The sequence below is a fragment of the Rattus norvegicus genome, chromosome 17 (genome assembly GCF_036323735.1).
Source record: "Rattus norvegicus strain BN/NHsdMcwi chromosome 17, GRCr8, whole genome shotgun sequence".
NCBI lineage: Eukaryota > Metazoa > Chordata > Mammalia > Rodentia > Muridae > Rattus > Rattus norvegicus.
This window is the reverse complement of record NC_086035.1, coordinates 66,291,061-66,314,197: the sequence shown is the minus strand read 5'-3', so window position 1 is coordinate 66,314,197 and position 23,137 is coordinate 66,291,061. Positions and strand designations below refer to the sequence as shown.

The 23,137-nt window shown below is 43.3% G+C and overlaps 2 protein-coding genes across 2 annotated transcripts; one reads left to right on the top strand and one right to left on the bottom strand.

Moving 5' to 3' along the window:
* Positions 1-2,762: 2,762 nt before the first annotated feature.
* LOC134482635 (isopentenyl-diphosphate delta-isomerase 2-like) lies at positions 2,763-6,977 on the bottom strand. The gene is made up of 5 exons (XM_063276838.1): positions 6,968-6,977; positions 5,426-5,569; positions 4,576-4,668; positions 4,026-4,156; positions 2,763-3,080 (listed from the first exon to the last, which is right to left on the bottom strand). The coding sequence occupies exons 1-5, from the start codon at positions 6,975-6,977 to the stop codon at positions 2,763-2,765; spliced, it is 696 nt and encodes a 231-aa protein (XP_063132908.1).
* An 11,641-nt stretch (positions 6,978-18,618) lies between these two features.
* On the top strand, positions 18,619-21,194 carry LOC134482634 (isopentenyl-diphosphate delta-isomerase 2-like). The gene is made up of 4 exons (XM_063276837.1): positions 18,619-18,760; positions 19,518-19,610; positions 20,020-20,150; positions 20,877-21,194. Exons 1-4 carry the CDS (start codon positions 18,619-18,621, stop codon positions 21,192-21,194), a joined length of 684 nt encoding a protein of 227 aa, XP_063132907.1.
* Positions 21,195-23,137: the final 1,943 nt, after the last annotated feature.

Sequence of the window (23,137 nt, the reverse complement as noted above, 5' to 3'; positions counted from 1 at the left end):
AATCATAGAATTATTCATCTAACAGTAGAAGATCTAGACAAAGCTTTTTTTTTCCTTAATAGAACTTGTATTTACTTAAATTTCAGAGGCGTTAGTGAGAAAGGGTAGAGAGTGCTGTTCAAAACAAAACAATTAAGCAAATACAGGAGCAGAATGTTCGAGGTCTTGAGCTTCACTGTGTTAGGAATCTGTCCTCATTGCTGTTAGAAAGAACTGGCTGTGAATGCTGGTGTTTGGTAGGTAGGCACTGGGCTACCTCTCTGCCTACCATGCCCTTTAGCAGTGCTGGTTACTAATAGAAGAAGCTGGAATGTGGTGGGGATTCAGCCGCTCCTCCTCTGAGAGAGACACTAAATAGTCTTTAAATGTTAGAGGACTCATTCTGATTGTAAGCATATACTACAAAGACTACAAAGACTAAAGACAGCACTGCAGTACTGTCATAAAGACAGCCATGCAGATGGTTGGAACAGAGTAGAGTAATAGCAGAAATCATTATCCTAAACAATGGACCAGAACAAACAGTGGGCAAAGGACTGTTTCTCCAGCAGCCACTGTGGGAAATGTATGGTTAAAGTCAGGCTCTACCTTACACCACATTAGAACATACATGTTTAAAAGCCTAAGGAGGAGAAGGACCTGCAGAACTCCAAAGCTTTAAAGAAAAGGGTAAAACCATCAGAACAATTGACAATTTCTTGGCTATGGCACCAGAGTAAAGGAAAGGTGAAAGTACATAAGCAGGACGCCCTCGGGATTCTTGGTATCGGAGGAGACAGCCTGCGGGATGGGAGAGGAGATCTGCAAGTGGCAGGAGTATGAGTAATCCATGGTTTGTAAAGCTCAACAGAGACCAACTCAATATTGCAAGGGTCTTGAATATGTATTTCTCCAACCGAGATAGTCAGGTGTCCAGATAGCCACAGGCAGACATCTTCAGGGATGCTTTCACCTAAACACTGGGGAAATACGAATGAGCGCGAAACCACTGCTGCACACCCACCAAGCTGACCAGGTCAAACAACAGCCAAGAAGGGGGTAAGCATGGGAAACCCAGGTAGTTCTTCCCTTGTAGTACGTCCCTCAGGTGCTTGGTAGAGTGCTTTGCTAACATGAAACATTCCTGGATAGACAGTCAACACACAGGTGGAAACCTTACCATGCCTTGCTCCTTATCCTGCTTGCTGCTAAGGTGATCCCTCCTTGTTTGAGAAAAATAACTGACTGTATTTTCAAAAGCTATCTCACTCATTTTTAATTTTTTTCTAAAGATATCAGTCATCTTGTTTGTAACAATGATAGTTTAATTTCATGTTTATTCTGTTCCTGGGGTTCAATACATAAAACGAAAAATGTTTATAACCAGAAAATGTTCACTGGATCAAAGTTTTCCCTAGATCTGTCTGTGATAATATCAATAATACAGTGATCTGAAGTTAGGGTCTATTTCCAACAAGGTAAAAGTTACTGTTCACAGTGGGGAGGGCGTGATGCCTATTCTTGGTTGTCAACCTGACTATGGGGATTAACTAAAACCCCAAAATGGCGAGCACAACTGTGAGGGATTTTTGCTTAATTTGAAGCTTAGATTCTTCCTGGGCATTCCAGCAGGGAAAATCTACTGAGTCTAAATGTTGCAGCAAGACAGGAGAGATGGGAGAAAAGACATCCTGGGGTTTCGGTGTTAGAATTTGTTCCCTCCAAGTCAGCCTGTTGAACTCTGAATTCATTATAGGAATAATGACTCCTACTCAAGGAAGAATTAGGCAACATCCACTGGATGTTTTTAATTTTCAAGACAGTTGCCCAAGCTTGGTGTAGTGGAAAATGCCTTTGATCCAGCACCTGGGAGGCAGAAGTAGAGGGATCTCTGAGTGGAATGCTAGCCTGGTCTACAGTGAGTTCTAAGATAGCCAGAGCTTATAGTGAGACCCTGTCTTTGAAAAAAGAAAAGAAACATACCCAGTACTATGGGGAACAGGGAGTTTTTTGATGACTGAATCTTCTAGCACAATTCTCATAGTAAAGATTATGTGTTTCCATCATTATTGGTAAGTATATTCACAATAACATTTGACCAGGCAAATTTATTCGTTGATTTATACTGACGAACATTAAGCTGCTTGCTTTTTGGCCGTTATTTAACATGTAGAAGACAGGCTTAATGTTTTGTACTGGGGGTCAGCAGTGGCCTAGGTAAAAATTCAACAGGAAGTACTTGATTAAGCTCATCAGCTCCACAAAGAGTCCTTGTGAAATCTGTGAACCCGGTGAAAACCAACAAAGCTCTTATGTAATCCTCACGCACCACATGCTGCCTACAGAGAGAACCCTGATCAGGTGAGCCTATGTAACACAAGGGATGGTGGTGACACCACAGGGAGGTTTTAGGAGAAAAGAGATATTTTTCCATAGATGATACAGAAATATTCTGAGCTGGAGAGAAAGAGGAAGCACTTAAATGAAATGAAGAGCTTGAATTTTATTTAGTGCAAGCAATTAGGAAAGTGCAAGCAAAAAGGAAATTAGAACTCAAGGTTCTGTCATACATGCCAGTTTTACCCATGGGTTATTAAAGAACTTTGTTTTTGAGACATTTTATAATTTTATGCACACGAGTTATTTGCCTTGATCTGTATGTATACCACATAGTTCATTCCAGGTACCCACAGAGGTCATAAGAGTGAACAGGAGCAAGTACTCTTAGCTGCTGTCATTTCCCACACCCAATCCCTGCTTCAACCATTACTTTTCTACACCCCTCAAAGTCCATATATCTTGTCAGGCTCCACAAATGGGGACACATCCTCTAAATAAGGCCACCAAGGCAACAGGAAGTCTTCTACCATGCTTCTGAACCATGGGGTGATCTTCTCTGCCCCACGGGCCTCCCTGTCCAGTAGCTCCTGAACATCCTCCTGGCTCATATAGCTGTAGCTTCTCACTTCCCTGGGATCTGGGTTCAGCGTAAGGTCCTTCCTCACCAACAGAAGATAGCCAATCTCATGGTCTCCCCAGACGGCATCTGACTGACACTTTTGGTATTTTCGGGTCATGAAGGTTATGTCCTTTATGGAAATCTGTTAAAGTTGTTACAGTATTAATAATAGAGAAAATGGGCATTAGATAGAAAACAGCTCATTTCTTTCCTCATTCCTTTCCAGAATGCCATACAAGCACTTAAGCTTCAAGCAGATGGTAGGCAAATCACAATGAAGAGAGCACCGAACTTGGGTTTCATTTCCTGGTCACTATGGCTTCCTTGTTCACTTACAGTGAAGACCATGTATACAGGACATAAGGCTAAACACAGTTATGTAGTGTAGGACATACAGTTACGGGAAAGATTTCTTTTAGAAAATGCAAATAAAAGCACTGGAGGGCTGGTGATGGTAGTACACGCCTTTAATCCCAGTACTAAGGCAAGGCAAGCAGATCATTGTGAGATCCAGGTTAGCCTAGTCTACAAAGCAAGAACCAGGACAGCCAGGCTTACCTACACACACACACACACACACACACACACACACACACACACACACACACGCACATACACACAAACCAGGACAGCCAGGCTCACCTACACACACACACACACACACACACACACACACACACACGCACATGCACACACACACAAACCAGGACAGCCAGGCTCACCTACACACACACACACACACACACACACACACACACACACACACACACGCACACGCACATGCACACACACACAAACCAGGACAGCCAGGCTCACCTACACACACACACACACACACACACACACACACACACACACACATACACACACAGAAACACACACACATGCACCCTCTAAAAAAAGTTGGGCACTTCATAGGAATGCTGTTTCCTATGGGAGACAGAAGCCATGTTAGCCAGCAGCCACTCCCTCAGTGATCATTTGATGGATGAAACTTGACAACACTGGCATGTGACATTCTGTGTATTAAACAGATCCCTGAGCACATGAAAAAGTTCATTGAGCCCCATGCTGAGTGAGTGGGTACCTGGTCCTGGGGGATGCCCAGTTCAGCCTGCAGACGTCTCAGGGCCGCCCTCCTCACTCCCACGGCATCCTCCTCTTCCAGCTCCTCAGGCACATATAAAGGGTGACTAGAACAGGAATCTGTAAAATGTCCTGGGGCAACATACAGCATGCAGCTTTAGAGAGAACACTCTTTATTGAATAGGAGCAATTTCCTTCCTGGTCATAGTGTAGAGAGTGGGTTCACCTTGGACTTTTATCAGTATCAGCTCTTCTATATGCAAATAGTAGATTATAAAATCTCAAAACTTGATTCGAGTTGCAAAATGCTTATAATTTAATGTCCTTGTATCGAGTGCGAGTGGGACTGTCTTTCTGTCTCTCTGTCTCTCTGTCTCTCTTTCTCTCTCTCTCTCTCTCTCTCTCTCTCTCTCACACACACACACACACACACACACACGGGGTTGTGAGGGAAGAGTGCTCAGATGTGTTCTCTCACTAGTCATTCCTGTGAGGTTCCCAAACCCTAAGTTAGACTCCAGTGCTCCCTGGGGTTGAGCTGGGTGGCTCACCAGGAAAAGTGTACTTGGCATCTGCTCTCTGCTGAACCAAGAGCTGGTTTTGTGTGTTGAAGAGGACCACACTGAAGCCTCGGTGTAGCAGACCTGCAAAGTGACCATGTGCGAGTTAGGGTCATGCTGGAGTCAGCATGGAGTCTGCATATCCATCTCTTTCTCAGTCTCATGCAACTCAGGATGATGGCACCAGGAGTGGCTGGTGATTCTTGCTGGGATAGAACCTATGCCAGTCGACTGCATTTGGTGACTCACACAGTAAGTCTGCAAGTGAGTACTGCAGTTTTCCTCCACTTGTAAACAAAACCTAGAGAGCCAAGAAGTAAAGTAAGCCTTGCAAGGCAGGCTGAGCCCCACTGTGTGAATCTAAAGCTATAACTTGAAAGTATGTCCTAGCTGCTTTGGTCACACTGTGCAGGCATATGGATGACCGAGTGGCACACAGACTCACTGCTTATGCCTGGAAGTTGGGACACATGACGCACCGAGAGGGCTCACAGTGGGGTGTCTCCCACCACCCCCTTTTCCTGAGACACATATAGACCTCACAGGCCTGCCTATGGAGAAGAGGCTGGCCTTGAACTCAGAGAGATAACTTGTCTCTGCTTCTCTACTGGGACTAAAGATGTACAGCGCCACCCCCAGCTTGTCTACAATTTCTGACTTTCCCAATCCCTTCGAGGCAGCAGTCACAGTCTGCATCACCCAGTGCACTGATGGAAGTGTTAGCCTTATCAAGTTAGCAGCAGCCGCAGCAGCACCCGCTGGACAGCTGCCTCCTGACCCTGCATGGCTCAGAGTGGCCCATGGCAGCAGGCCTGCACATGGCACCTTCCTTTCCACTCACCCTTGTTGATGTTTTCCATCAGGTGGCAGTTCCTCTTGGTGTCGGCCCCAATGATCTGGTCCTGCTTGTCAATGACAATGAGGATCTCCTCCAGGCGTTTTATCTGGAGTTCATTCAGGTGGGTTTTGCTTGCCTGGAACATACCTGTGAACACCAACGGCCTCTTGTGTAAACAGAAAGCATAAGGGGAGAGAGGTGTGTGAGCCCCTCCAACGTCAGCGCCGGAAGCATGCGCAGATATGGAAGTGTAACGAGAAGGATGAGGCTTTAGTGATCAGACAGTGAGCTACACGGGCAACTGAGAGTGCTCATGGTCTGAATTTTATTTCTCCATGATGATTAAATCGCTGTGTAGAGAGAGCAGTGTCCTCAAATGAAGCTAACTGTGGGCAAGGGACACTCCTGCACGAATGCCACCAAATAACGTCTCTACTGTTAGCCATCATTGTCGCTCTCTGTGTCTTCCTTTAATTTGCGATTATTATTTTTTTTTGTATTTGATACTTGCCTGTTCACAAAAGAAGTCCAGGAGAATGTAGAACTGGAGAAATCAAAAGCACCAGGGTTGGGAATAGAGTTCAGTGATAGGGAACTTGTTTTATCTGAGCGAGGACCTGAGACCCAATGCGCAGTACTACAGAATAGATAAATAAATGTTCCCACAAGCCCATGCAGCCCACTCCCAATACAGGGTGATCATGCTAAGGAAGCCAGGAGACGAGTGCCTGGGTCAGAGAGATACACACCGCACTGACAGCACAGCTCTGAGATACCAACCGTTAGGCACAGACAGACTTAGGCTCTCACCTTCTCTGAAGTTTTGTTTGTGCCGCCTCTGAAACCCGGGAGTGAATGGACACAGGAGACCTCAGCTGCAGCTTCCTTTATACGTGGTAACACAGTAGTATCCTGTTGGAAGACCTTTTCAGATTTGGCTCTGTGACAAAACGGTCTCTGTCCTTATCCCTTCCCACTGGAGACTGACAGACGGTGTGCCTACCTCAGTGTATTAGCATAGATGAATAAGAATGACAGGTGTTGCAACTTTTTTCCTGGAATCCATGCATTAAGTATTCCACTGTAGTTTATCTGAGATCTTAGAGGCTCAAGTCACTGTAACATTATTCAAGAGTCTTGATTGCACTTAACCCCAAAAGCACATAAAGTAAAATAAAAAGGCCGAGGCGGCAGTTTGAATTAGGTAGTTGTACATGTCTAGAACACGGAAGTCCATAGCGATGTCAGAATGCTTTTCATCTCCAATACAGTAGTCAGGTCAGAGCAGAGCAAAATAAACTAAATTTAAAATGAAAAAGCAGGAGCGGGGCTGGAGAGACGGCTCAGTGGTTAAGAGCACAGTCTGCTCTTCTGAAGGACCCAGGTTCTATTCCCAGCACCCACAAGGCAGCTCACAACTGTCCATAACTCCAGTTCCAGGGGATCTGACAACTTCACACCAATGCACACAAAATTAAATAAATGAAGGCCCCAAATCTGAAGCATCAGTGCCTGGAGTAGAGACTATGTGTGGAGGCCACCTACCCAGCCGCATCCCGTCACACTCTCCCAAGGTACATGCATGCTAACGTCCCTCTCCCTGGCAGGCCATGCACACTCACTCAGGCATCTACTTCTGTCCGTGTAACCTTCTCCGACTCAAACTTGAGAAGATGCAGTGGAGTCTTAAGGAAAGTCTTAACATCCCTCCCTGTAGGTCTGAACTAGGCTGATCTCCTGCCCCAGCCCATCTCCTCTCTCTCCTCCACCCGCTGGATTCAGTTTTTATGCCAACAACTGGGATGTAGCAGCTGACTTAAGTTTCACCAAGTAGGTGTTTGAATGTCATTCCATGCTGTAAGTGGTCTGTCTTCTTTCTCTGGAAAACACATGGCTCTCTACTGTTTCAGAGTGAAAGAAGGAAAATTGCAGTTAACACTGGGACGGGCCTGTCTACAGAAAGAGCCACACTGTGTTAAAGATTCTTCAAGGCTTGACTTCTTTTTGCATTGCAGAAAAAATATTCAGTCCCTTCTAAGTTTTATTCATATAATGTCTTTGTAATCTCAGCTGAAATGCAAAAATTCAAACATATACACAATATGTTGAATAAATCAAATCTTTACTTTTATATATAAGTTACATATATGTATACATACATATATTAATTTTAAAAGTCACATTATTGTAATGAACACACAAATAAAAACCAACATTTTTCCATTCCCAACACCATGCATCTCAATGAACTCATGTAAAGTTAGTCTAGACGTTCCGATTAGATTGCTACTTAGCCAAATTATTGATTAAATAAAATACTTAGGCTGTGGTCACTTACATGGAGCCTCTGCACTGGCCCAAAGGAGTAAAGCTACTTACCCTGAAGGTCATACCAAGACTGATCACGTTTTCTATGTGTTTATCTTATTTTGTGAAAGTGTGTGTGTTTGTGTGTGTGTGTGTGTGTGTGTGTGTGTGTGTGTGTATTGGCACACACGCCCACACACACCATGTGCGTGCAGGAACAGGTAGATATCAGAAGATTCATCAGATCCCGTGGAGCTGGTGTTGCAAATGGTTTTGACCTATCATGTAGGTGCATGTTGGGAACTGAACTGAGATCCTCTGGAAGAGCAGTGAGCACTCTTAAGTGTCGAACCATCTCCCCCTGCCCCTAAAATGATCACATGTAAATATTAAAGTTGACAGTGGCTCCTAGCTCTGTTTGAGTCTAGTAACAAGAAATACATATTGAGTGTATGTATGTATGTATGCATGTAAAAAGTGTGAGGGGTTGTAGACCTTAAATTTATCTAGGGACTCCAGATTGCCTGACAATCATTTTGTTGGTTCTTCACATCCTTGCTTTTATTTTATACACACACACAATACACACACACACACACACACACACACACACACACACACACACACACACACACCCAAACCATCACTATTTCCTGAAGCTGGAACATATTATTTGTAGAAAAAGTCAAAATATTTTGTATGTTGTGCTGTCTAGCATGATGTCAACTTGACAAAGCTACAATCATTAGAGAAGAAGAAACTTCAGTTGCCAAACGCCACCATAGGACCTGTAGGGCATTGTTTAAATTGGTGATTGACAGGGAAAGTGCCCAGTCCATTGTTCATTGGTCCACTGCTGGGCTGGTCATCCTAGGTTGTATAAGAAAGCAGGCTGAGCAGGCCATGAGGAGAAGCCAGTAACAGCACCCATCCATGGTTTGTGCATCAGCTTCTGCCTCCGAGTTCCTGTCCTGACTTCCTTCAGTAGTGAACAGTAGTCAAAAGCATAAGAAAAATAAACCCTTTCCTCCCTGAGTTGCTTTGGTTATGGTGTTTCACTGCAGCAATAAAAACCCCAAGTAGGATCTGTGTATTGTTCCACTTCAAGCAGAGCTTGAGCTTGGGTTTAAATGACGTGTCCTGTGTGGTGCGGATACTTCAGTCATCTTTCCTATTCTAAGCTCAGCCCGGAACCAGCAGGAGTATTTGGAAGCTTGTTTGCAATGCAGAGTCTTAGTTGGAAGGAGAAGAAAGACTGACCATTTTTGGTGAAAACAACAACAACAGAACCCTTAGAAGGATTTGGGGCAGGGTTTTGTCAGTGTAGACTGAATGGGCAGGTGTGGCTGAGCTGAAAGAATCTGTCTGTCTGCTGTCACACATGGCCCTGCTTGGGTCTCATTGTGGAGTTTAGTGGTTCATCAGGTGAGTGTGTGTGTGTGTGTGTGTGTGTTATATGTGTGTGCTGTATGCATGTGTACATTATGTACAGGTTCACATGTTCAGCTGCATATGGGGATTGTATGTGTACAAGAGACACCACAGGAAGGTGGGTGTCGGCCTCACAAGCACCAGCCAACTCCTGGGAGCAGGATCTCTCACTAGGCTAGATTGAGGAAGCAGTAAGCCCTAGGGATTTTCCTGTCTTTGCCTTAGTACTGTGATTTATTACAATGAAATGATTACACCGATCATTAATATGGGGAGTGGAATGTTCCACAGCACTGTTGGGGAGGTCAGAGGACAATTGCACAGTTGGTTCTCTCCCTTCACCTTTACGTGTGTCCAGGGATTGAACTGGGCTCTCCAGTCTTGACTCATACGTGCTTTTAGCAGTAAGGGCCTCTCACCTGGTCCTGCACCTTACATCTCTACCTGAGTTCTGAGGATCAAACCCAGGTCTTTAGACTTGCAAGGGAAACATTTTGAGGACTGCATCACATTCCCTCCTCACAGTAGGATCTATTACTGTCAAAGTGTGAAATGGCTCTGCTCAGATGGGAAATTGAATACACTAACCACGGTCTTTAATGTGGCAAACCTATAGATGTCATGGGTTCTACACTCATCTTTGAATTATCGTTGGAATCAGTGCTCCCCAACAGTGCGCTGGGAAGTTGTTGGGAGAAACATCACAGTGTGAAATCAACCAAGAAGGGTCGGTGATGACGAGTGCAGATGACTCCTCGACTCTGCTGGGGATGTCATCAGGACAAAAGCACTGAGTCTAAATGTGGCAAGGGACAAGACTGGGAATGACAGAGAAGAGATCCTAATGACAGAAGCCCTCCTCTCCAAGTGACCAGTTCTACCTTGAAATCCTATGAATTCCTTATTCCAACAATCACCCCAGGACTATAGGCCATACAATACTCAGTGAAGGAACAGGTAATTTGTTCTCAGTTTTTATTTATTGACAAGAAAAACGACCGAATGCAATAAGACAGCAAATGGCAAAGCAGTTAACAAAAAAACCTTTTTGTTTTTGTAGTAACAAGAAATTACTTTTCTCATTAGTCAAAAAACAAAAAAAAACAAAAACAAAAAAAAACAACCCAAAAAACTTAGAAAAATCAAAATAGCTAGTTTTTTCTTTCTTTTTTCTTTTTTTTTTTCGGAGCTGGGGACCGAACCCAGGGCCTTCCGCTTGCTAGGCAAGCGCTCTACCACTGAGCTAAATCCCCAAACCCAGCTAGTTTTTTTTTTTCATCTGCTTGTTATTAGTTAGTTCAGAAATGTTTCTCCCAAAGCCCATGCATTTAAGTGTTTACCCTGATGCAGGATTGATGATAGATGGTTTAGGTGACTAGAACATTGGGGCTTTCTTATTGCAACAGCGGGCAAATCTATTGAACTCATAGATAATGGGCTCTAAGGAGGTGGGATCTAGGTGGGTTATGCCTGTGAAGGATTTACTCTTCTCTGTGCGTCTCTCTCTCTCTTTGTGCTTCCCTGCCAACATGAACTTTGCCCTCTTCTACCTACCTCATAGCTCTAGCTTTTGCCTTACTGCTTTCTGTCTTACCTTAGGTCGAAAGCAATTGAGCCATAAACACACATTGAGACTTTGATACAGTAAACCCAAAGCATTCGTCCCTGTGTACTAAGTTTGTTTCCCAGCTATTTTATCACAGTTCCAGAACGCCGACTAACAAGCCAATGGCTCCAGAGTCTGCATTGAGCATTTCCATGAATTTTATAGATTAAAGGTAGTTTGGAATAGACATTCAACATTTTTTATAATATAGGTATAGCATTTTGCCAAAAATATTCACCCCTTCCTCACTTTGAAGAAAATGAATGTTTTGACTTCTTTTTACATTTGTCCAAAACAGTCCTGTATTTTCTCTTGTAAATCATTACTAGATAGCATAGAGTTAGACCTGAAAGCAACTGGAATTCTGGGGTTTAGCTCACCAAATGAGGGCGAGCTTCTGTGAAGTTAATGAACCTGATTAGAAATGCAAATTTCTGCCTCTTTTAACTTTATTCTATCTATCTATCTATCTATCTATCTATCTATCTATCTATCTATCTACCTACCTACCTACCTACCTACCTATCTTTCAATCATCTACTTACCTTTTTATCTTTCTATTTATTTTAGTTTTTGGAGACAGGGTTTTTCTGTGTAGTCCAGGCTGTTCTGGAACTCACTAAGTAGATCAGGCTAGACTCAAACTCAGAGATCCATCTGCCTCTGCCTCTGGAGTGCTATGACCAAAGGTGCCCAACCCCTGTCCAGCCACAAATTCCTCCTGTATGTTGTTATAATCATGCAGCACACATCCCACCGGAGGGAATTCTGCAGTTGCAAGTGATGACTATAAAAGGCAGAGAGATGACCGGGATCGCAGTGGTCCTTGTCTGAGCCTCTGCTCTACAGAGACTACAGCATATCAGATGCACCACACAGAAGTTTTAGGGAGGAAAGTGATATTTCTGTAGACTGCAGTGGAAAACTTTTTAAGAGCTCGAAGAATCAAGGGAACAACTAGTTAAAACTCTCAGGGTGGGCACTCCTGAGACTGCAGAGCGGAAGAGACCACCAACACTGCCCACCCCTGCCCACATCCCTGGCCCAAGAGGAAACTGTATACGGCCTCTGGGTTCCCATAGATAAGGGCACAGGAGCAGCAGGTCTCCTGCGAATGAGACACCGCCGGAACCTGAATGGACTGACTGGATAAACAGTTTTCTGCACCCAAATCCCATGGGAGGGAGAGCTAAACCTTCAGAGAGGCAGACACGCCTGGGAAACCAGAAGAGACTACACTCTGCCCACATCTCTGAATCCAGAGGAAAACACCAAACGCCATCTGGGACTCTGGTGCATGGGGGCTCCCAGAAAGGGCGGCACAGGTTCTCCTGGTTGCTACCCCCACGAAGAGCTCATAAGCAACACCCCACGCGCAAACTTGAGCCTCGGGACCACAGGTAAGACCAACTTTTCTGCTCCAAAGACCTGCCTGGTGAACTCAGGGCACAGGCCCACAGGAATAGCTGAAGACCTGTAGATAGGAAAAACTACATGCCCAAAAGCAGAACACTTTGTTCTCAGAACTGGCTGAAAGAAAACAGGAAAACAGGTCTACAGCACTCCTGACACACAGGCTTATAGGACAGTCTAGCCACTGTCAGAAATAGCAGAACACAGTAACACTAGAGATAATCTGATGGCGAGAGTCAAGCACAGAAATCCAAGCAACAGAAACCAAGACTACATGGCATCATTGGAGCCCAATTCTCCCACCAAAGCAAACACACCAGAAAAGCAAGATCTAGATTCAAAATCACACTTCATCATGATGCTGGAGGACTTCAAGAAAGACATGAAGAACTCCCTTACAGAAACACAGGAAAACATAAATAAACAAGTAGAAGCCTACAGAGAGGAATCACAAAAATCCCTGAAAGAATTCCAGGAAAACACAATCAAACAGTTGAAGGAATTAAAAATGAAAATAGAAGCAATCAAAAAAGAACACATGGAAACAACCCTGGATATAGAAAACCAAAGGAAGAGACAAGGAGCCGTAGATACAAGCATCACCAACAGAACAAAAGAGATAGAAGAGAGAATCTCAGGAGCAGAAGATTCCATAGAATTCATCGACTCACCTGTCAAAGATAATGTAAAGCAGAAAAAGCTACTGGTCCAAAACATACAGGAAATCCAGGACTCAATGAGAAGATCAAACCTAAGGATAATAGGTATAGAAGAGAGTAAAGACTCCTAGCTCAAAGGACCAGTAAATATCTTCAACAAAATCACAGAAGAAAACTTCCCTAACCTAAAGAAAAAATTACCCATAAGCATACAAGAAGCCTACAGAACTCCAAATAGGTTGGACCAGAAAAGAAACACCTCCCGTCACATAATAGTCAAAACACCAAATGCACAAAATAAAGAAAGAATATTAAAAGCAGTAAGGGAAAAAGGTCAAGAAACATATAAAGACAGACCTATCAGAATCACACCAGACTTTTCGCCAGAGACTATGAAAGCCAGAAGATCCTGGACAGATGTCATACAGACCCTAAGAAAACACAAATGCCAGCCCAGGTTACTGTATCCTGCAAAACTCTCAATTAACATAGATGGAGAAATCAAGATATTCCATGACGAAAACATATTTACGCAATATCTTTCTACAAATCCAGCGCTACAAAGGATAATAAATGGTAAAGCCCAACATAAGGAGGCAAGCTACACCCTAGAAAAAGCAAGAAACTAATCACCTTGGCAACAAAACAAAGAGAAGAAAAGCACACAAGCATAACCTCACATCCAAATATGAATATAACGGGAAGCAATAATCGCTATTCCTTAATATCTCTCAACATCAATGGACTCAACTCCCCAATAAAAAGACATAGATTAACAAACTGGATACACAACGAGGACCCTGCATTCTGCTGCCTATAAGAAACACACCTCAGAGACAAAGACAGACACTACCTCAGAGTGAAAGGCTGGAAATCAACTTTCCAAGCAAATGGTCTGAAGAAGCAAGCTGGGGTAGCCATTCCAATATCAAATAGAATCAATTTTCAACTAAAAGTCAACAAAAAAGATAAGGAAGGTCACTTCATATTCATCAAAGGAAAAATCCACCAAGATGAACTCTCAATCCTGAATATCTATGCTACAAATACAAGGGCACCTACATACATAAAAGAAACATTACTAAAGCTCAAAGCACACATTGCATCTCACACAATAATAGTAGGAGATTTCAACACCCCACTCTCATCAATGGACAGATCATGGAAACAGAAATTAAACAAAGACCTAGACAGACTAAGAGAAGTCATGAACCAAATGGACTTAACAGATATTTATAGAACATTCTATCCTAAAGCAAAAGGATATACATTCTTCTCAGCTCCTCATGGTACTTTCTCCAAAATTGACCATATAACTGGTCAAAAAATGGGTCTCAACAGGTACAGAAAGATAGAAATAATTCCATGCGTGCTATCAGACCACCACGGCCTAAAGCTGGTCTTCAATAACATTAAGGGAAGAATGCCCACATATACGTGGAAGTTGAACAATGCTCTACTCGACAATAATCTGGTCAAGGAAGAAATAAAGAAAGAAATTAAAGACTTCTTTCAATTTAATGAAAATGAAGGTACAGCATACCCAAACTTATGGGACACAATGAAAGCTGTGCTAAGAGGAAAACTCATAGCACTGAGTGCCTGCAGAAAGAAACAGGAGAGAGCGTATGTCACCAGCTCGACAGCACACCTAAAAGCTCTAGAACAAAAAGAAGCAAATACACCCAGGAGGAGTAGAAGGCAGGAAATAACCAAACTCAGAGCTGAAATCAGCCAAGTAGAAACAAAAAGGACCATAGAAAGAATCAACAGAACCGGGGCTGGAGAGATGGCTCAGCGGTTAAGAGCACCCGACTGCTCTTCCAGAGGTCATGAGTTCAATTCCCAGCAACCACATGGTGGCTCACAACCATCTGTAAAGAGATCTGATGCCCTCTTCTGGTACATCTGAAGACAGCTACAGTGTACTTATATATAATAAATAAATAAATCTTTAAAAAAAAAAAAAAAAGAATCAACAGAACCAAAAGTTGGTTCTTTGAGAAAATCAACAAGATAGATAAACCCTTAGCCAGACTAACGAGAGGACCCAGAGAGTGTGTCCAAATTAACAAAATCAGAAATGAAAAGGGAGACATAACTACAGATTCAGAGGAAATTCAAAAAATCATCAGAACTTACTATAAAAGCCTATATTCAACAAAACTTGAAAATCTACAGGAAAAGCACAATTTCCTAGACAAATATCAGGTACCGAAGTTAAATCAGGAACAGATAAACCAGTTAAACAACCCCATAACTCCTAAGGAAATAGAAGCAGTCATTAAAGGTCTCCCAACCAAAAAGAGCCCAGGTCCAGATGGGTTTAGTGCAGAATTCTATCAAACCTTCATAGAAGACCTCATACCAATATTATCCAAACTATTCCACAAAATTGAAACAGATGGAGCACTACCGAATTCCTTCTATGAAGCCACAATTACTCTTATACCTAAACCACACAAAGACCCAACAAAGAAAGAGAACTTCAGACCAATTTCCCTTATGAATATCGACGCAAAAATACTCAATAAAATTCTGGCAAACCGAATCCAAGAGCACATCAAAACAATCATCCACCATGATCAAGTAGGCTTCATCCCAGGCATGCAGGGATGGTTTAATATATGGAAAACCATCAACGTGATCCATTATATAAGCAAACTGAAAGAACAAAAACACCTGATCATTTCATTAGATGCTGAGAATGCATTTGACAAAATTCAACACCCCTTCATGATAAAAGTCCTGGAAAGAATAGGAATTCAAGGCCCATACCTAAACATAGTAAAAGCTATATACAGCAAACCAGTTGCTAACATTAAACTAAATGGAGAGAAACTTGAAGCAATCCCACTAAAATCAGGGACTAGACAAGGCTGCCCACTCTCTCCCTACTTATTCAATATAGTTCTTGAAGTTCTAGCCAGAGCAATCAGACAACAAAAGGAGGTCAAGGGGATACAGATCGGAAAAGAAGAAGTCAAAATATCACTATTTGCAGATGACATGATAGTATATTTAACTGATCCCAAAAGTTCCACCAGAGAACTACTAAAGCTGATAAACAACTTCAGCAAAGTGGCTGGGTATAAAATTAACTCAAATAAATCAGTAGCCTTCCTCTACACAAAAGAGAAACAAGCCGAGAAAGAAATTAGGGAAATGACACCCTTCATAATAGACCCAAATAATATAAAGTACCTCGGTGTGACTTTAACCAAGCAAGTAAAAGATCTGTACAATAAGAACTTCAAGACACTGAAGAAAGAAATTGAAGAAAACCTCCGAAGATAGAAAGATCTCCCATGCGTTGGCAGGATCAATATAGTAAAAATGGCCATTTTACTAAAAGCGATCTACAGATTCAATGCAATCCCCATCAAAATACCAATCCAATTCTTCAAAGAGCTAGACAGAACAATTTGCAAATTCATCTGGAATAACAAAAACCCAGGATAGCTAAAACTATCCTCAACAATAAAAGGACTTATGAGGGAATCACTACCCCTGAACTCAAGCAGTATTACAGAGCAATAGTGATAAAAACTGCATGGTATTGGTACAGAGACAGACAGATAGACCAATGGAACAGAATTGAAGACCCAGAAATGAACCCACACACCTATGGGCACTTGATTTTTGACAAAGGAGCCAAAACCATCCAATGGAAATAAGATAGCATTTTCAGCAAATGGTGCTGGTTCATCTGGAGGTCAACATGTAGCAGAATGCAAATCGATCCATGCTTATCACCCTGTACAAAACTTAAGTCTAAGTGGATCAAGGACCTCCACATCAAACCAGATACACTCAAACTAATAGAAGAAAAACTAGGGCAGCATCTCGAACACATGGGTACTGGAAAAAATTTCCTGAACAAAACACCAACGGCTTATGCTCTAAGATCAAGAATTGACAAATGGGATCTCATAAAACTGCAAAGCTTCTGTAAGGCAAAGGACACTGTGGTTAGGACAAAATGGCAACCAACAGATTGGGAAAAGATCTTTACCAATCCTACAACAGATAGAGGGCTTATATCCAAAATATACAAAGAACTCAAGAAGTTAGACCGCAGGGAGACAAATGACCCTATTAAAAAGTGGGGTTCAGAGCTAAACAAAGAATTCACAGCTGAGGAATGCCAAAAGGCTGAGAAACACCTAAAGAAATGTTCAACATCTTTAGTCATAAGGGAAATGCAAATCAAAACAACCCTGAGATTTCACCTCACACCAGTGAGAATGGCTAAGATCAAAAACTCAGGTGACAGCAGATGCTGGCGAGGATGCAGAGAAAGAGGAACACTCCTCCATTGCTGCTGGGACTGCAAACTGGTACAACCATTCTGGAAATCAGTCTGGAGGTTCCTCAGAAAATTGGACATTGAACTACCTGAGGACCCAGCTATACCTCTCTTGGGCATATACCCAAAAGATGCCCCAACATATAACAAAGACACGTGCTCCACTATGTTCATAGCAGCCTTATTTATAATAGCCAGAAGCTGGAAAGAATCCAGATGCCCTTCAACAGAAGAATGGATACAGAAAATGTGGTACATCTAAACAATGGAATACTACTCAGTTATCAATAACAATGACTTTTGAAATTCATAGGCTAATGGATGGAACTGGAAAATATCATCCTAAGTGAGGTAACCCAATCACAGAAAAACACACATAGTATACACTCATTGATAAGTGGCTATTAGCCCAAATGCTTGAATTACCCTACATGCATAGAACACATGAAACTCAAGAAGGATGACCAAAATGCAAATGCTTTACTCCTTCTCTAAAAGGGGAACAAGAATACCCTTGGCAGGGAATAGAGAGGCAAAGATTAAAACAGAAACAGAAGGAACACCCATTCAGAGCCTGCCCCACATGTGGCCCATACATATACACCCACCCAATTAGATAAGATGGATGAAACAAAGAAGTGCAGACCGACAGGAATCGGATGTAGATCGCTCCTGAGAGACACACCCAGAATACAGCAAATACAGAGGCGAATGCCAGCAGTAATCCACTGAACTGAGATTGGGACCCCCATTGAAGGAATCAGAGAAGGTCTGGAAGAGCTTGAAGGGGCTCAAGACCCCATATGTACAACAATGCCAAGCAACCAGAGCTTCCAGGGACTAAGCCACTACCTAAGGACTATGCATGGACTGACCCTGGACTCTGACCTCATAGGTAGCAATGAATATCCTAGTAAGAGCACCAGTGGAAGGGGAAGCCCTGGGTCCTGCGAAGGCTGAACCCACAGTGAATGTGATTGTTTGGGGGAGGGCGGTAATGGGGGGAGGGTGGGGAGGGGAAGCCCATATAGAAGGGGAGGGGGAGGGGATAGGGGCATGTTGCTCTGGAAACAGGGAAGGGGAATAATAATCAAAATGTAAATAAGAAATACTTAAGTTAATAAAGATAAAAATATCACATATTAAAGGAAGACCCAGACAGCGACAATGATGGCTAACAGTAGAGACGTTCTTTGGTGGCATTCGTGCAGGAGTGTCCCTTGCCCACAGTTAGCTTCATTTGAGGACACTGCTCTCTCTACACAGCGATTTAATCATCATGGAGAAATAAAATTCAGACCATGAGCACTCTCAGTTGCCCGTGTAGCTCACTGTCTGATCACTAAAGCCTCATCCTTCTCCTTACACTTCCATATCTGCACATGCTTCCGGCGCTGACATTGGAGGGGCTCACACACCTCTCTCCCCTTATGCTTTCTGTTTACACAAGAGGCCGTTGGTGTTCACAGGTATGTTCCAGGCAAGCAAAACCCACCTGAATGAACTCCAGATAAAACGCCTGGAGGAGATCCTCATTGTCATTGACAAGCAGGACCAGATCATTGGGGCCGACACCAAGAGGAACTGCCACCTGATGGAAAACATCAACAAGGGTGAGTGGAAAGGAGGGTGCCATGTGCAGGCCTGGTGCCATGGGCCACTCTGAGCCATGCAGGGTCAGGAGGCAGCTGTCCAGCGGGTGCTGCTGCGGCTGCTGCTAACTTGATAAGGCTAACACTTCCATCAGTGCACTGGGTGATGCAGACTGTGACTGCTGCCTCGAAGGGATTGGGAAAGTCAGAAATTGTAGACAAGCTGGGGGTGGCGCTGTACATCTTTAGTCCCAGTAGAGAAGCAGAGACAAGTTATCTCTCTGAGTTCAAGGCCAGCCTCTTCTCCATAGGCAGGCCTGTGAGGTCTATATGTGTCTCAGGAAAAGGGGGTGGTGGGAGACACCCCACTGTGAGCCCTCTCGGTGCGTCATGTGTCCCAACTTCCAGGCATAAGCAGTGAGTCTGTGTGCCACTCGGTCATCCATATGCCTGCACAGTGTGACCAAAGCAGCTAGGACATACTTTCAAGTTATAGCTTTAGATTCACACAGTGGGGCTCAGCCTGCCTTGCAAGGCTTACTTTACTTCTTGGCTCTCTAGGTTTTGTTTACAAGTGGAGGAAAACTGCAGTACTCACTTGCAGACTTACTGTGTGAGTCACCAAATGCAGTCGACTGGCATAGGTTCTATCCCAGCAAGAATCACCAGCCACTCCTGGTGCCATCATCCTGAGTTGCATGAGACTGAGAAAGAGATGGATATGCAGACTCCATGCTGACTCCAGCATGACCCTAACTCGCACATGGTCACTTTGCAGGTCTGCTACACCGAGGCTTCAGTGTGGTCCTCTTCAACACACAAAACCAGCTCTTGGTTCAGCAGAGAGCAGATGCCAAGTACACTTTTCCTGGTGAGCCACCCAGCTCAACCCCAGGGAGCACTTGAGTCTAACTTAGGGTTTGGGAACCTCACAGGAATGACTAGTGAGAGAACACATCTGAGCACTCTTCCCTCACAACCCCGTGTGTGTGTGTGTGTGTGTGTGTGTGTGTGTGAGAGAGAGAGAGAGAGAGAGAGAGAGAGAGAGAGAGAGAGAGACAGAAAGACAGTCCCACTCGCACTCGATACAAGGACATTAAATTATAAGCATTTTGCAACTCGAATCAAGTTTTGAGATTTTATAATCTACTATTTGCATATAGAAGAGCTGATACTGATAAAAGTCCAAGGTGAACCCACTCTCTACACTATGACCAGGAAGGAAATTGCTCCTATTCAATAGTGTTCTCTCTAAAGCAGCATGCTGTATGCTGCCCCAGGACATTTTACAGATTCCTGTTCTAGTCACCCTTTATATGTGCCTGAGGAGCTGGAAGAGGAGGATGCCGTGGGAGTGAGGAGGGCGGCCCTGAGACGTCTGCAGGCTGAACTGGGCATCCCCCAGGACCAGGTACACACTTACTCAGCATGGGGCTCAATGAACTTTTTCATGTGCTCAGGGATCTGTTTGATACATAGAAGGTCACATGCCAGTGTTGTCAAGTTTCATCCATAAAATGGTAACTTAGGGAGTGGCTGCTGGGCTAACATGGCTTCTGTCTCCCGTAGGAAACAGCATTCCTATGAAGTGCCCAACTTTTTTTACAGGGTGTATGTGTGTGTGCTTGTGTGTGTGTGTGTGTGTGTGTGTGTGTGTGTATGTGTGTGTGCTTGTGTGTGTGTGTGTGTGTGTGAGTGTGTGTGTCTGTCTGTGTGTGTAGGTAAGCCTGGCTGTCCTGGTTCTTGCTTTGTAAACTAGGCTAACCTGGATCTCACAATGATCTGCTTGCCTTGCCTTAGTACTGGGATTAAAGGCGTGTACTACCATCACCAGCCCTCCAGTGCTTTTATTTGCATTTTCTAAAAGAAATCTTTCCCGTAACTGTATGTCCTACACTACATAACTGTGTTTAGCCTTATGTCCTGTATACATGGTCTTCACTGTAAGTGAACAAGGAAGCCATAGTGACCAGGAAATGAAACCCAAGTTCGGTGCTCTCCTCATTGTGATTTGCCTACCATCTGCTTGAAGCTTAAGTGCTTGTATGGCATTCTGGAAAGGAATGAGGAAAGAAATGAGCTGTTTTCTATCTAATGCCCATTTTCTCTGTTATTAATACTGTAACAACTTTAACAGATTTCCATAAAGGACATAACCTTCATGACCCGAAAATACCAAAAGTGTCAGTCAGATGCCGTCTGGGGAGACCATGAGATTGGCTATCTTCTGTTGGTAAGGAAGGACCTTACGCTGAACCCAGATCCCAGGGAAGTGAGAAGCTACAGCTATATGAGCCAGGAGGATGTGCAGGGGCTACTGGACAGGGAGGCCCGTGGGGCAGAGAAGATCACCCCATGGTTCAGAAGCATGGTAGAAGACTTCCTGTTGCCTTGGTGGCCTTATTTAGAGGATGTGTCCCCATTTGTGGAGCCTGACAAGATATATGGACTTTGAGGGGTATAGAAAAGTAATGGTTGAAGCAGGGATTGGGTGTGGGAAATGACAGCAGCTAAGAGTACTTGCTCCTGTTCACTCTTATGACCTCTGTGGGTACCTGGAATGAACTATGTGGTATACATACAGAACAAGGCAAAACCTCGTGTGCATAAAATTATAAAATGTCTCAAAAACAAAGTTCTTTAATAACCCATGGGTAAAACTGGCATGTATGACAGAACCTTGAGTTCTAATTTCCTTTAATTGCTTGCACTAAATAAAATTCAAGCTCTTCATTTCATTTAATTGCTTCCTCTTTCTCTCCAGCTCAGAATATTTCTGTATCATCTATGGAAAAATATCTCTTTTCTCCTAAAACCTCCCTGTGGTGTCACCACCGTCCCTTGTGTTACATAGGCTCACCTGATCAGGGCTCTCTCTGTAGGCAGCATGTGGTGCGTGAGGATTACATAAGAGCTTTGTTGGTTTTCACCGGCTTCACAGATTTCACAAGGACTCTTTGTGGAGCTGATGAGCTTAATCAAGTACTTCCTGTTGAATTTTTACCTAGGCCACTGCTGACCCCCAGTACAAAACATTAAGCCTGTCTTCTACATGTTAAATAACGGCCAAAAAGCAAGCAGCTTAATGTTCGTCAGTATAAATCAACGAATAAATTTGCCTGGTCAAATGTCATTGTGAATATACTTACCAATAATGATGGAAACATATAATCTTTACTATGAGAATTGTGCTAGAAGATTCAGTCATCAAAAAATTCCCTGTTCCCCATAGTACTGGGTATGTTTCTTTTCTTTTTTCAAAGACAGGGTCTCACTATAAGCTCTGGCTGTCTTAGAACTCACTGTAGACCAGGCTAGCATTCCACTCAGAGATCCCTCTACTTCTGCCTCCCAGGTGCTGGATTAAAGGCATTTGCCACTACACCAAGCTTGGGCAACTGTCTTGAAAATTAAAAACATCCAGTGGATGTTGCCTAATTCTTCCTTGAGTAGGAGTCATTATTCCTATAATGAATTCAGAGTTCAACAGGCTGACTTGGAGGGAACAAATTCTAACACCGAAACCCCAGGATGTCTTTTCTCCCATCTCTCCTGTCGTGCTGCAACATTTAGACTCAGTAGATTTTTCCTGCTGGAATGCCCAGGAAGAATCTAAGCTTCAAATTAAGCAAAAATCCCTCACAGTTGTGCTCGCCATTTTGGGGTTTTAGTTAATCCCCATAGTCAGGTTGACAACCAAGAATAGGCATCACGCCCTCCCCACTGTGAACAATAACTTTTACCTTGTTGGAAATAGACCCTAACTTCAGATCACTTTTTTATTGATAATTCACAGACAGATTTAGGGAAAACTTTGATCCAGTGAACATTTTCTGGTTATAAACATTTTTCGTTTTATGTATTGAACCCCAGGAACAGAATAAACATGAAATTAAACTATCATTGTTACAAACAAGATGACTGATATCTTTAGAAAAAAATTAAAAATGAGTGAGATAGCTTTTGAAAATACAGTCAGTTATTTTTCTCAAACAAGGAGGGATCACCTTAGCAGCAAGCAGGATAAGGAGCAAGGCATGGTAAGGTTTCCACCTGTGTGTTGACTGTCTATCCAGGAATGTTTCATGTTAGCAAAGCACTCTACCAAGCACCTGAGGGACATACTACAAGGGAAGAATTACCTGGGTTTCCCATGCTTACCCCCTTCTTGGCTGTTGTTTGACCTGGTCAGCTTGGTGGGTGTGCAGCAGTGGTTTCACGCTAATTCCTATTTCCCCAATGTTTAGGTGAAAGCATCCCTGAAGATGTCTGCCTGTGGCTATCTGGACACCTGACTATCTCGGTTGGAGAAATACATATTCAAGACCCTTGCAATATTGAGTTGGTCTCTGTTGAGCTTTACAAACCATGGATTACTCATACTCCTGCCACCTGCAG